Source organism: Octopus bimaculoides, chromosome 3 (assembly GCF_001194135.2).
Source record: "Octopus bimaculoides isolate UCB-OBI-ISO-001 chromosome 3, ASM119413v2, whole genome shotgun sequence".
Taxonomy (NCBI): domain Eukaryota; kingdom Metazoa; phylum Mollusca; class Cephalopoda; order Octopoda; family Octopodidae; genus Octopus; species Octopus bimaculoides.
The window spans coordinates 115669942-115680495 of record NC_068983.1 but is presented as its reverse complement, the minus strand read 5'-3'; the positions used below and the strand labels follow the sequence as shown (position 1 = coordinate 115680495).

Here is a 10554-nt window from a genome sequence, read left to right as displayed (position 1 = left end):
GGTCTTGTAAAAAGGGTGTAGGTAGAAACTCCATGTGTTGTACTCAGTGCAAAGCTTTGGACACATAAGAGGTGTAGTGATATCACAGGAATGTTAAGAGAGAAAATAGTCTTTGTGTGTGGCAAATGTGTGGGTACAATAAGCACTAAAAATGTGCAGACAACTGACTCCCTCAAATGTTTAGCGGGGATTATTAGAAATAGTAACTAACTTCTGTTACCTAGGAGACCAAGTTAGCAGTGGAAGAGGAAGTTCTGAAAGTGTAGTTGCTAAGATAAGAACGGGCTGGGTAAAGTTCAGAGAGGTTCTACCTTTGTTAGTGACTAAGGGTCTCTCACTCAGAGTGAAGGGTAGATTGTATGATGCCTGTGTATGTACAGCTATATTACATGGCAGTGAAATATGGGCTTTGACTACAGAGGACTTGCAAAGGCTTGAAAGAAATGAAGCTAGCATGCTCTGCTGTATGGGTGATATCAGTGTGCATGTACGACAGAGTGTAAATAATTTAAGAGGAAAACTGGGTATAACAGGCATCAGATGTTGTGTGCAAGAGAGAAGGCTGCACTGGTTTGGTCAAGTGATGCATATGGATGAGGACAGCTGCATAAAGAAGTGCTAAGCTCTAACTGTGGAAGGAACCTGTGGAAGGGGTAGACTTAAGAAGATGTGGGATGAAGTGGAGAGAAAGGATCTTTGGACACTGGGCATCACTGAGGAAATAACAAGGGACTGGGGGTTGTGATGATTTGCTGTATTTAAGACGCGTCAAACTAAGTAAAATTGCTGTCATCCATGCATAAGGCTTGTACTTTGCAGATGCCAGTGCCACATCAAATGCATTCGTGTCAGTGCTGCATGAACACACCTGTACCAGTGGCACATAAAAACCACCCAGCACACTATAAAGAGGTTGGTATTAGGAAGGGCATCCAACCATAGAAATCATTTCACAACAGACAATTGGAACCTGGACAGTTCAACCCATGCCAGCATGGAAAACGGATGTTAAGTGATGTTGATGATGATGTGTGTGTGTGTGTGTGTGTACATGCACACACACATATATGAAATAAAAATAAATGCTGTGCAATATGACTAGATGTCATATAATTCTGACAAAATCAACTGAAAAATTTCTGCCTTAAAATGGGAATAACGAAACAGTAGTGGAAGTAGATAAATAAAATTAGATAAAATATAATCTTTGTCAGAATAAAAACATGAATAAGACATTGTGATGCTAGTGAGTGGAAACTTGGACGATGTGCCATGTTTTTTTAAAATATATACTGAGACAGTGTGTTTGAAAGAATTATCATTTGATGAAAGGAGGGACTGAGCTACAAAAGGGTTAAGGCCCACTGATCTACATGGTGACCTGTCATAAATAGTAAAAAGATCTGCAACATATACCAGCACATTGAGCTCTCATAGGAAGAGAAAAGATGCACAGGAGAATGCAGACTGAGAGCAACTGTTTGAATATAAAGTAAGATGGTGACGAATGGACTGTCTTGGCTGTAGATCTGTACCATGAGGGTTGACCTGGAGACTTAGTTTTAGAGAAACTATTTGAAATAAAGACAGAATGACTATGGCTGGAAACACTTTTTAACATAGGTTTGCTGGGACTAAATACCAACAACACCATTAACATGAAATCAGATAAATTGTTTGATAGATTGTCATACATTGGATTATGTTGTTTTCATCAATATACAGGAAATAGAAGATTGAGAGACACCTTCTTGTGTCATACTCAAATATCTTATAAAATGAGGCTGTGGCACATTTATAAAACTCTATCTTTGAGTGTAAAAAACTTAAATAGCAACATATTTAAATGTATTCCAATATATTTTATTTTTGTCATTAACTTATTTCATATGTTTAATAAAAGCAGGGATAGACCAAAATCCAAGGCCTCTGCCTGGGATGTAGCCAGCCCACTTATGCGTAACATTCCTTCTTTGGACACTAAACTCTGCTTGCGAAGACCTGTTGAGGCAAGTGAAATCGAAACCGAAATCGAACTAAATTTGTAGACTGGCACCCATGCCAAAGTCTTCATTGAACACTAAACTCAGCTTGCAAAGACCTGTTGGGGCAAGCGGAAGCGAAAGCGAAATCGTGATGGGACCAGTACCAGTAAATCACTAAGAACACCATCCGAGCGTGATCGTTGCCAGAGCACCAGATGTCTGGCTTTCGTGCCGGTGGCATGTAAATAGCACCATTTGAGCGTGACCGTTACCAACGTCGCCTTTGGGCGAGTTCGTTGCCAGTCCCGCTGGACTAGTTCCTATGCAGGTGGCATGTAAAATACACCATTTCGAGCGTGGCTGTTGCCAGTACCTCCTGACTGGCCTTCGTGCTGGTGGCACGTAAAAGCACCCACTACACTCTCGGAGTGGTTGGCGTTAGGAAGGGCATCCAGCTGTAGAAACTCTGCCAAATCAGATTGGAGCCTGGTGTAGCCATCTGGTTTACCAGTCTTCAGTCAAATCGTCCTACCCATGCTAGCATGGAAAGTGGACGTTAAACAATGATGATGATGATGATGATGATGATTCAAATTTCTTTCAAATCACATTATACCATCTTAAAATTGGAAAGACATTAGATGATGTACAACTAGTATGAGATGGTCATGGTTAGAATGCCATTGATCATTGATCTGCTTAATTCAGACTGACATGGGGTCAACAGTAACAATACCGAGGAAGTCAAAAGCAAAAAAATTGACCCAGAGTGGATGTGAACTTAAGACACCTATTGAAATACAATAGAACAACCAGAATGGACTATTTCTGAATCTGTCAAAAACACTATGCAACTGAAAATAATAACAGAAAAACTCAGTTACCTTTACTCTGTTCTGGGACAGTGGATTCCTTCATAGCATCTTCCATCATATCATGTACTAAATCTGTAGGGTTAATATCACCATTGTCAGCAGTAGTTTTATGAATTGAAACATCAAGATCTTCCTAAAAATAGAGAATTAAAACAACCCAAAAATCAAATATCAAAAGTACACATTTTTTAATGAAAAAGCACCCCTAGCACCTATTTCAGAGTCTTTCAGATCAGTGGAAGGAAGAGAGGACATCATTCTCAAACTGGAGAATTAGCCCTGAATGTTCAAAACAAAGCTGACCCCAACAGAATTTAATCTCAGAATCTAATGGAATATAATGTAATACTGCAAGGTATTTTGTCAGGTATACTACTAATTTTTATAATAATAGCAATAATAACAATTAAGCTAGTGTGTATGTTGTGTGTATAAGCAATCTGGTCATATATTTCTCTAGGATTGACCAGTTTTCGAACCTTTAACCCTTTAGCATTTAGATTACTGTCAAATGTAATGCTTATTTATTCACATCATCATTTAGCGTCTGCTTACCATGGGTTAGATGGTTTGACTGGAACTAGCACCAAGTTCCAGTCTGGTTTGGCATGATTTCTATGGTTAGGTGCCCTTCCTAATGCCAACCACTCCAAGAGTGTAATGAGTGCTTTTAACGTGTCAACAGGTTAAAACTGCCTTTGCAATCTATGGAAAAATAGTTAAATTTGCTGTGCTTATATGTTTACCATATATGTTTGCATTTTTATACATATATTTCAGTTTGGGATTTGGTTTGCAAGATTCTTTATGTGAGTTTGTGTGTTGAAGCATATTCTATTGTGTCTGGGGAGAGCCATTCTCTTTCAGTGCCTTATAATTTAACACACTCTCTGGTAAAATTCCCACTCATTTACTTATTTATTTTTCTAAACTTTTTGTTGCATCTTGCAACCTTTTCAATAGTTTTGACTCTGTCCATTATTCACACTGCGTTCCTTTTTGTTTGTTTGTGCGCATGTGTATGGGTCAATGTTTGTGCACATACACATGTATGTATGTATGTACGTACGTATGCATGTATGTGTGTGCGTATGTATATATATGTATGTATGGTGTATGTTTGTATGTATGTATTCTGCATATTCATGTGTTTCTGTGTTCATGTTTGTGTGTGTGTACCTCTGTCTCCTTGTGTGTGCATGTCTGAGTGTGTCTGTGTATGTGTGTGTATGGGTTTTTGTGACTATGTACTGTGTCTGTATGTATGGATGTGTATTTCCATGTGTGGATGTGTGTCTCCGTATGTGTCCTTGTGTGAAGTGAAGTGTGTGTATACAGGGTCATGTGTTTCAGTCTTCATTTGCATATGTGTGCTTGTCTGTTCATATTACCTATGTCTGTATGTCTATCTGTTTACTTTCATCATCATCATCATCATTATTATTATTACTATTATTTTTATCATTAATATTGAATGAATGACAAAAAAAACAGGAGTAACATAATCACTTTCATTAGCTTACATCTGTTTCTGCTATGTATCCAGAGTTTGAGTGCTAGTTTACCACATAGCAGCTTTCCCAGAGCCATTTGATTGAAAAGATTTGGCTGCTATTTCTTGCACGCCTTGCTACTACATAACAGGTATTTTGGGTCCTTTATCACAAATAGCTGTTACTTGGTAGCAGGGCGTGCTAGAAATAGCAGCCAAATCTTTGGAGGTGATATATGTTGAATGCACTTGAAAAAAACCTATGGAAAAATATTATTTCACACCGAGGTTACGAATGGTTCTTTTACAAAATATTTACTGTATTTTTTAAGTCGTGTTCACTTAAAGATAATTTTTAAACATGCCCCCATTTGAAAATAATTAAAAAAAACATTAAAATATTGTCTGTTTAAAGAATGCTAAAATATAACTACTTACTATACAAACAACTTACATTTTTGATATCACATTCACTTAAAAATATTTCTAAATGATTTAAAATATTGTGTTTAACAGAAGTGAAAATAGAAACATTTATTATAAAAACAAATATTTTTTCGTTGTCAAGTCACTGTGTCTAATCGAAAGGTAAGAGTTTCTTCCCTTTCAGGCTTAAGTTTTCTTTGGAATATTTTCCCATTATGCACCATTTTGAGTATTTATACCCCCCCCCCCCTAAACCCCTAATATCTGAACAACCACTTGTCCGATTTATGTGGAATTTGTTTTATTCTGTTCATATTTACATTTCAGGGAAAACTTAATTCATAGTATTTTCCATTATGTGCCAGTTTGGCTGGGTAACATTGCAAGCAAGCAAGCAAGATTCAAGCTGACTTTTAATGTATTATAGATAGAGCTTTCCTGCAATTGGACCTGGAGACAATGCAATGACAGATTACTGACTGGCAACTAAAGCTGGCTGTGGACAAGTGCATCATCATGCATTTTGTGAGGTAAAATCCAGCTTTTATGTACTCCCTCAACAACAATTTTAAGAAATCTGCCAGTGAATGTGACCTGGGTATTGTTGTCAACAGTGATTTGTGTTGGACAAACCACATCTCTAAATTGGTCAAGAAAGCTGAGGGTGCCTTAGCATCACTCAGTAAGACCTTTGTCAGCCACTTTCCAGCTATCTGTTTAAGGCTGTATATGACTATGGTACATCCACACTTAGAATTTGCATCATTGCATCACCAGTCTGGAACTTCTATCTTGCTCAGCAAATCCATCTCCTGGAAACTGTTCTGAAATGTGTAATCAGATAGGTACATGCTGTCAAGCATCTACCATGCTCAGAGTATCTTGCTTCCTTGGGCATGGATACATTAAAGCTCCAATGTATGGTAATTGACTTGGTAGACAGGATTATCCACCATCTTTCCAACAACAACCATGGGCACCTTTTTGAATTCTACATATCTAACACTCATGGACATGCTTACAAAATCAAAAAACAACACAGCACCCATGACTTTCGGAAACATCTTTTTACATTAAGAATTGCTAAATCATGGAATAAACTACCTGCATCAGTTGTTAGCTGTTGGGGCACTACGTTCTTCAATATTTCCATACTTCCTGAAATTCACCAACAGTTTACCTGATGCTTACAACCCCTATTTTTTTTTCCAACTTGTTCACTGTTCACTTCCTGTGCATATTCTATGTACTGTTCATGCAGTTTTGGTTACTTTTTCTGATGAGCTGAAGTGCACCTGAGCTCTGTATACAATAAGTTCATCATCATCATTATTATAATTATTTATAATATTCCGGTAAATATCAAGAATACTCACATTATTAGATTTACTTGTAGAAGATAAAGAATCATCAAGATTTTCTTGGAGGTCTCCATCATTGGCAATGTATTGAATTAATTCCATCAAAGCCACACAAGAATCTGAGCAGGTTCGCACATTAAAACGATTACTAGTGATTGTTACGTCTTTCTTAGGAATTTTCTAACAAAAAAAAAAAAAAAAAAAAAAAAAAAAAAAGAATTAAAAAAAAAAGAAAAGAAAAATATTTAGACCCTTTTATTTAAATCATTCCAGAATGAACTTAAGCAAGCTAAGAAGAGACATAATATCATATCTATTAGATGTGGTTGAGAAGCTTGTTGCACATTCATGTGGCTTTTGGGTTCCGTCCCACTGCACAGCAGCACCTTAGGCAGTGTCTTCTACTTATATCCCCAGACCAATCAAAGTCATGTGAGTGGATTTAGTAGACAGAAACTGAAAGACGTTAGTTTATATGTGCATGTGTGTATGTGTGAGTTCTCATTGCTTGTTTTACAAGTAACGTTGTTCATTTCCAAACTTCTATACAAAACATGTCCATCCATGACTTCAAGGTCTACATGATGTGATTGTATATTTTTAGAATGACATTGTTGAGTAGGTGTGAAAGGCCAGACCTGGTCAGTTTGAATATAAAACAGGTGGAATATTTTGGCTGAGTATGTCTGCTTTAAATGCCAAAGGATGAGGCCATAGCTGTCTCCAGTGATATGTAAACATTACTGAAAGCAAAGAGATAGTATCTGGTATCAAATTAGCACTTCTTTCAGAGTGGGAGTCTGCTAAACATTGTTTTATTAAGTTATACATTAAATACTGACAAAAAATAATAAACTGATGGAAATGTTGAAATGTTCTTGTTTTACTTACAGTTTCTTTTCCCCCGCTTGTTCGCAATGAGAGTTCAAATCTGTCCCAGTCAGCCACACAAACATAATCTGCAAAATATAGTTCACAAACACAAAATATAATTCACATCCAGCCATAGAAACCATGCCAAAGCAGATAGTGGAGCTTGGGGAAGTCCTCTGGCTCCCCAGTTCCTGTCAAACCATCCAACCCATGCCAGTATGATAGGTGGACATTAAATGATGATGATGATGATGATGAAACACATGAAGAATCACAGAAAATAGTACAATACAATAATGTAAATATAAATTTAATACCCAACACATACACATACATATATATATATATCAAATACAGAGTAGAGGAAACTGAAAACACAAATCATAGGCAGTCAAACAGATTCCCAAACACATTTATGATGGCTGTGTGGATAGTGGTGAAGGAATATCCACGAAGGATGAAGTGGCAGACCATAAGTTGAGATTGAGTCACAAAGTCATGGTTGTCACTGCAGAGCCTGCGCAGATGGAGGAACTGAGAGTAGGGGATGGAGAGCTTGGTGTGGGTAGGGTGGAAGGAGGAGAAGTTAAGGTATAAGTGTGAGTCAGTGTGTTTGTATAGGATGGAGGTAGTGAAAGCAGAGTGATGTATGCTGACTGAAATGTTGAGAAATGCGACGGAAGTGTTGGAAATAGTACAGGAGAATTCAAGGGCAAGATGGAAGGATTGGACCCAAAAGAAGGAGTTTAGTTGTATGTGGGAGAGTGAGGTCATCAATATAGTTTGGGAGTGGGACCAGTGAATTGTGAGAATATTTGGGCCTCAACGTAGCCAACGAACAAGTATGCATAGTCGGGGCCCATTCCCGTTCCCACTCCCAAGACCTGTTGGTAAAAATCTCCCACGAACGAGAAGCAGTTGAGGGAGAACAAGTTCAGCCAGACAAAGAAGTGTGAGGTGTCAGGTTGGGGGTTGGGTCAATGGTCTAGGAAGTGTTTGAGTGCAAGAAGTCCTTTGTTGTGTGAGATCACTGTATATAGACTCTTGATATCAAGAGTGAAGAGAAGTTCAGAGGGGCCAGGAGGGAAGGAGAAAGAGTTGAAGAGATGGAAAGTATGGTTAGTGTCATAGATGTGGGAGGGGAGGGAAGCCACTAGGGGGGCAAAGATACAGTTGAGGTATTTTGAGATCAATTCTGGGGGGCAATTACAAGCAGAGACGATGGGGCAGCCAGGGTTGTTGGGCTTATGGATTTTAGGAAGGAAGTAAATGGTGGGGGTGCATGGAGTGCGGACAATGAGGTTGGACACAGTGGGAAGGAGACGGGGGAGGAGATGAGGTCATGGATAGTGGAGGACACAGTCTGTTGGTAGTTAGGCATGGGGTTGGAGGTCAGTGTAAATTGAGGGATTGCTCAGTGCCTAAAACATCGAGCAATGAATATAAGTAGCGATCATGATACACACCATGAAGAAATGATCAAGCTCAGTAACAATCTATTAAGCAACAACTACCCGAAAAGCATACTCTCCACTCCAATTATGTAGAAAAGAAGATGAAACCGATAAACTGTCCACTGTCTGTCTACCCTATGTGAAAGGCCTCTCCGGAAAGATACAAAAGATATGCGGCCCATATGACATCAGGACAGTATTCAAAAGTAATACAACACTTCGCAAATATCTCCTTCGAGTAAAACCGCCAATAGCAGAGAATATGACCAAAAACTGTGTGTACTCCATCCCATGCAGCTGTGGTAGGTTATACAAAGGCGAAACATGCTGCCCTCACAAAATAAGGGTAGAGGAACATCGTAAAGCTGTGACATGGGGAGATATTGATAAATCAGGTATAGCTGATCATGTATAGAAAAATGGAGACCACCTCCTCCATAGGATGAAGTTAAAATAATAGACAGAGAACATCACTGGAAAATACAAAAACTAAAAGAAGCAGCACATATGCTAGGACACAACAACCTCCTAAGCAGACCGAGTGCAGATATGAATAGCATATGGGAAGAATAGGAGAATATTAGATTTATAAGCCCTAAAATTCACTCCATAATTGCCCACAGGCATATGGCATAGTGGTTAAGAGCGCGGGCTACTAACCCCAAGATTAATAATAATAACAACATAAAAAAAAACCTTAAGAATGAGAACCCAGGTTCGAAATTTCCCCAAGACACCCAATGAAGGCTGGAAGGTTAACAACAAACAAGATGAGGACAAATATCTGTCAAATGTAAATAATATAAATGGAAGGAGGTATCTTGAAATTGGTGGAGAGCTTCAGCTTTGTAGAGGTCTGTGCACCACACCACCATGGCTCCACCCTTGTCAGCTGGTTTTATGATGACGTCCTTGCAGCGTCGGAGATATCGAAGGAGCCAAGGGTTCGGATGGGGAGATGTTAAAATGTTGGGGATGCCTGTGAAAGTTAAACCAGTCCACAGCACATTGGTAGATGCTTGCAAAATGACTGACTGCTTGGAACTGGCGTTCAGTGGGATGGTTGACAGCCCAGGTTGGTGAAGCAGTCCTCTTCATTGGAAGCAGGTGGAGTGTTGTGGAATAGTGTATATAGCCTGACCCGGCACACAAAACTATGAATATCAGCACGGGTCTGAAATTTGTTACTGGATGGAGTGAGGGGAAAATCAGGAAGAATGGTAACAACAGACTGAAGTGGGGAGGGGGTGGATGAGTTAAATGGGGAGGGGTGGCGAGGGTAGTGGAAGGCTGGGAGGAGAGAGAGGAGGAGTAAGTGCGTAGGAGGTTGAAGTAATGGAAGGGCTGGGGTGAGGATGAGGGGTGTACTGGGGAGGGAGTGGTGGGTGTAGTGGCATTGGGTGTGACAAAATGAAGAAGTGAGTGGAGTCTAAGTTGTTTAGTGCGAGCGAGGAATTCGTGGAAATGATTTAAATGGATTATGAAGCATAGAGTGGAATGTGCATAAGGCGGTAGGAAGTAGTACGGAGTATGAATAGGATGGCAGAGGCAGAGTGGAAAGTGGGGTGGAAATGAAGGTGGAAATCTTTGTGGATGAGGTGGTGGTGAAGGCAGCAGAAAGGAAGCATGAAAAAGTGTTTCTTTAGGCGGTGGTGAATGTGGAGGAGGAAAGATTTGTAATCAGATATATATATATATATATATATATATGTATATATGTATGTATGTATACACATACATATACACACACACACACATATATATATATATATATAGGGAAAGAGGGCGGCTTATAAATGCCAAAACCTACCCTGGCGAAGAATGTACCCCACAACGTAGATTAGTAGTTAGCGACTTTGGGATCAAGGCAAAATGGGTGCCCAGAATTAGACCGGCTTGGAGGAGAAGGGTGTGGAAGCTTAAAGACCCTGCAAATGGACAGAGACTTAGAGACAAGTTACTTGAAGCATTTAACGAAATAGAAGGGGATATAGCATCATACAACGTGGAAGACAATTGGAGATTTCTGCGGGACAACCTGTTGAAAGCCACCGACCAGAATTGTGGGTGGTGTAAGGTCCCCTCCCG

At 39.3% G+C, this 10554-nt stretch overlaps 1 protein-coding gene across 1 annotated transcript in view; it reads right to left on the bottom strand.

The window, feature by feature from the left end:
* LOC106870186 (autophagy-related protein 2 homolog B) overlaps positions 1–10554 on the bottom strand; it is a 161036-nt gene that overhangs the window by 24874 nt on the left and 125608 nt on the right. Inside the window, exons 28-30 of the mRNA XM_014916188.2 lie at positions 7031–7098; positions 6155–6319; positions 2870–2993 (exon numbers count right to left, since the gene is read on the bottom strand). Of these exons, the coding sequence (XP_014771674.1) occupies positions 2870–2993; positions 6155–6319; positions 7031–7098 (357 nt within the window). The remainder of the gene's footprint in view (positions 1–2869; positions 2994–6154; positions 6320–7030; positions 7099–10554) is intronic.